Source organism: Mandrillus leucophaeus, unplaced genomic scaffold, assembly GCF_000951045.1.
Source record: "Mandrillus leucophaeus isolate KB7577 unplaced genomic scaffold, Mleu.le_1.0 Scaffold20, whole genome shotgun sequence".
NCBI classification, from domain to species: Eukaryota; Metazoa; Chordata; class Mammalia; order Primates; family Cercopithecidae; genus Mandrillus; species Mandrillus leucophaeus.
The window spans coordinates 5313452-5317451 of record NW_012102032.1 but is presented as its reverse complement, the minus strand read 5'-3'; the positions used below and the strand labels follow the sequence as shown (position 1 = coordinate 5317451).

The following is a 4000-nucleotide window of genomic DNA, read 5'->3' as shown; positions in this document are numbered from 1 at the left end:
TGGAAAACTTGTATCTGCCATCGTGAGCTGACAACTTCCTGATACTTAAGACTTTCTTGATAAGATCACATATTTAGCAATATTAACAAATGCGATTTTAAAATATCACTTAATTAAATGTGTCAACATTTGGAAGATGACAGGTTTCCAGCAAGTTCTGCTGGTGCAGTATCATGGTGACTCCTCATGTCCTTCAGTGAGGTAGAGCCATGCCTTCCCAAAGGAGCCTGCTCACAGCCTGAGGGTGGAGTCTAGGGGCTCTTCCTTGGGTGTGTCTATCTCAGCCCCAGGGTAGTAGCTGTTCCTTGTATCTGCTATTCTGTGTTTTTAGAGTTCTCTTTACTTCTTACTAGCCAGTTCCTCATCACTCTGATCCCAGTGAGAATCAGGAATTCTTTATATTAAACTTTTCCTGTTTGGATTACTATGTGGTTTCTCCCTCCTGATTAGACCTACACTGATATAGCAGGTCTTGCAAACAAGAGCTGTGAACAGTCAAGTGGAGAGAAAAACAGATCAGTGCATTCATTACAATGAAGGCAAGGGCACAAAGGAGAGGCACATGTTCCTGCCGGTCTTGGTTTGTGAACTGCAAAAGGTTGTCAAGCTGACACTAGGGGATGAAGGCTTACGGAAAAAGTTTGCAACAGCTGCTTTTAAATATAAAGAAGTTGAAAATTAGAACCAAACAGTATCCATGTGTTGAGTGGGCTAGTTCTTTTGTCTGTGAAAAAGAGTTTTTGTGATGTCATCCCTTCAGAACAGTTGAAGGAGCAGAAAGACCCAACAAATCCAGATTTGGAAGTAGCTAAAAAGAAAAGTTAACAGGTAATTAAGTTATCACCGCAGTGCCCAACAGGAGGACAGCAAAGAAGAGACCAACTGTATCAGTGATATGGTTGGAGTTGGAGAGCTTAAGCACTTCAAGAAAACAGAAAAATGGTGGCCGAGCGCGGTGGCCCATGCCTATAATCTCAGCACTTTGAGAGGCCAAGGTGGGTGGATCACCTGAGGTCAGGAGTTTGAGACCAGCCTGGCCAACACGGTGAAACCCTGTCTCTACTAAAAATACAAAACTTAGCCAGGCGGGGTGGCGGGTGCCTTAGTCCCAGCTACTCGGGAGGCTGAGGCAGGAGAATCGCTGGAACCCAGGAGGCAGAGGTTGCAGTGAGCGAGACTGAGCCATTGCACGTCAGCCTGGGCAACAGAGCAAGACTCCGTCTCAAAAAAAAAAAAAAAAAAAGGGAAAAATCACCCAATGGGACACTGGGCTGATGAAGTCAGCGTCAGTCTTTTTATGCAGAGTTAAAGCAGCTTAGAACTTAACATTGCATAGACAATCTGAAGATGAACAAAACTGAGTCATGGGGTCAGAAAGGTAGTAAGTCAGAGGTTCATGCTCCCAAAGATAATGGCAGCACAGTGGGAAATGTGAGGCAGGGGCCTGACTGCTTTCACTTGAGGCCAGGACACAGCCACTTGAGCGACAGCCCAAAACATCCTGGGGAAAGAGAACACTGCTCTGAAGTTACATTACGCTCTCCCTCGGTTAGTTGGTCTTTGGCAAATAATCATCCTATAATAAAAAGAGCTGGTGTTTGAGTGCTTCCTCTTTTCCTCATCTAGGAGAGTGCTCTGGACCACTAGTCCAGAAACAATGAGGCAGAGATTGAGTCCTTGGCAAGCACTTCTTGCTCAGCATCTTCATTTTCACCTCCCCTTTTCTCTCTCACTCCTGGGTAAATGACATTGTTTAGAGTTTCCAAGTTTGAGTACATGACAATTGTATCCCTGACTTCAAGCAATAAGAAATACATTTACACTTTACAGGGTGATCCAGTACAGACATGGCTCTATGTCATGAAACAAAAGTTTCATAAAGCAGGCTTGGGCTGGGCGTGGTGGCTCACGCCTATAATCCCAGCACTTTGGGAGGCTGAGGTGAGTGGATCACCTGAGGTCAGGAGTTTGAGATCAGCCTGGCCAACATGGTAAAACCCTGTCTCTACTAAAAATACAAAAATCAGCCAGGCATGGTGGCGGACGCCTGCAATCCCTGCTACTGGAGAGGCTGAGGCAGGAGAATCGCTTGAACCTGGAAGGCGGAGGTTGCAGTGAGCCGAAATAGATCATGCCACCGCACTGCAGCCTGGGCAAAAGAGTGAGACTTGGTCTCCAAAAAAAAAAAAAAAAAAAGCATCGCTGGATGTGACACACTTTTTGTTTTTCTATTCTATTGTATTTTATTTTTCAAAATGCTGGTCATGGCCCCCTAAATTGACTTCATAATCCTTCTAGGGGACTCTATTCATAGTCTGACAAACACAACAAAGGAAAAAAGGTGACTCGTAAACTGATTATAATCTGATGAAAACACACCCTGAGGTCAACATTTTCCTTTGGTCAATGTTTACTATCTATCTTAATTTGTTTTCCAACCCTGGAAGGCAAGTGGGCTACAGAGAACCCCAGTGCCAAGATCCCACCATTCACATTACTCTCATCCTTTCGGGAGTAATACTTCTCATTACAAATCAATAAATGCACATTTTGAAACACATTCATGACATACAAAGTAAAACTGGCCAGCATCTCCACTGGTGCAGTGGCTCCCAGATCAGACAAACTCCACTGGACCAAACTCTGCAACATCAGACTCATCAGTCAAAGCAAACCTTCTTGTTACAGAAAATTGTAATCTCTCACATTATTGTAAAATAAGACAACAATTTGCAATACTCAACATGATGACTCGGTAGAGGTGTTTAGTTCAATATGATTTTATTTAAAAATGTGTACAGCTGAAGGAGGGATCTGATCTTTTGTTAAATGAAACCAATTTTCACAGTATATATTTGGCCATTTTAGCTTTGTAGTGAATAATAACAGAAAAGGAAGTTTCTGTTTGAGATCCTCACTCCAGCACACTCAGCCAAGCGCCTGGCAAGATGACACATTTCCTGGTCTGAAGCTCACAGCCAATCCTCTCACCCAAGTGGAACACCAGTTCTCCTCCAGGCATACACACACACACATACATCTTATTTTCACTGCTCTACACAGGGCCCTGAGAATCCTCAATTTTAAAGTTGGGAAAAACATGAAAGGATTCCTTAACTCATTGTCTGTGACACATCCAACTACCTTTTAACTCTTAACAATTGCAAGTATAAAATACTTGAAATTTACGAGATGCTCCATTTAATGGAACAACTCAAATGCTAAAAAATTAGATCAAGTAACATGCTTTAATATTTTTAAGTGTTACTTAAAACTTATTGAGACAAGATACGCAGCACATTCTTGGTATTATAAACTCCTACCGACGACTGCTACTTGATGGCCAAAAATATTTAAAGAAGAGAAGAAACCATACTGGTATACAACAATGTCTGCAAGGAATGTCATGTTTTACATTTTGTTAGCTAAAATTAAACCTGACAAAAAAAACCAAAGATCTACAAAACCAACACCCATGTCATTTTAAATGATGAGGTAGATTGTTTCCTATGCAGTAAAGTGAAGATAAAAATCCATACAACTTCCAAATCCTCTTTTAAAAAAAAAAAAAAAAGGTTCGAGTTAGAGTCACTTTCACAAACAAGACATTCATAAACTATAAGGTGGAGAGGTCATACTCAGGCAGGTTCTGTACTTGATGTGTTACTTGGAGATTCAATAATCAGTCTTGGGTCAATCAACTCTCTCCAAAATACAGTGATCTGAGGAAAAAGACAAAATCCCCAGTTTAGGCACTTTATTTTGAGGTCATACAGGTTTTAGTAAGTTAAAATTTTTAGCCAAGTAAATTTTCCATCAGTGTAGAATGATTGAAGAATGGGAATAATTTGGGTTCCAATAAATTGAGTTCAATTAGGGTATAGTAACTCTTTAGGCCAGGCGCTGTGGCTCACGCCTATAATCCCAGCACTTTGGAAGGCTGAGGGGGAGAAACGCTTGAGCCCAGGAGTTCAAGATCAGCCTGGGAAACCTAGTGAGA

At 41.8% G+C, this 4000-nt stretch overlaps 1 protein-coding gene across 2 annotated transcripts in view; it reads right to left on the bottom strand.

Annotated features, from left to right (window-relative positions):
• Window positions 1-2764: 2764 nt before the first annotated feature.
• COIL (coilin) overlaps window positions 2765-4000 on the bottom strand; it is a 23197-nt gene continuing 21961 nt past the window's right edge. For both annotated transcript variants that reach the window (XM_011979233.1, XM_011979234.1), the window contains exon 7: window positions 2765-3722. In XM_011979233.1, coding sequence (XP_011834623.1) covers window positions 3639-3722 — 84 coding nt within the window. In that variant the 3' untranslated portion in view covers window positions 2765-3638. The remainder of the gene's footprint in view (window positions 3723-4000) is intronic.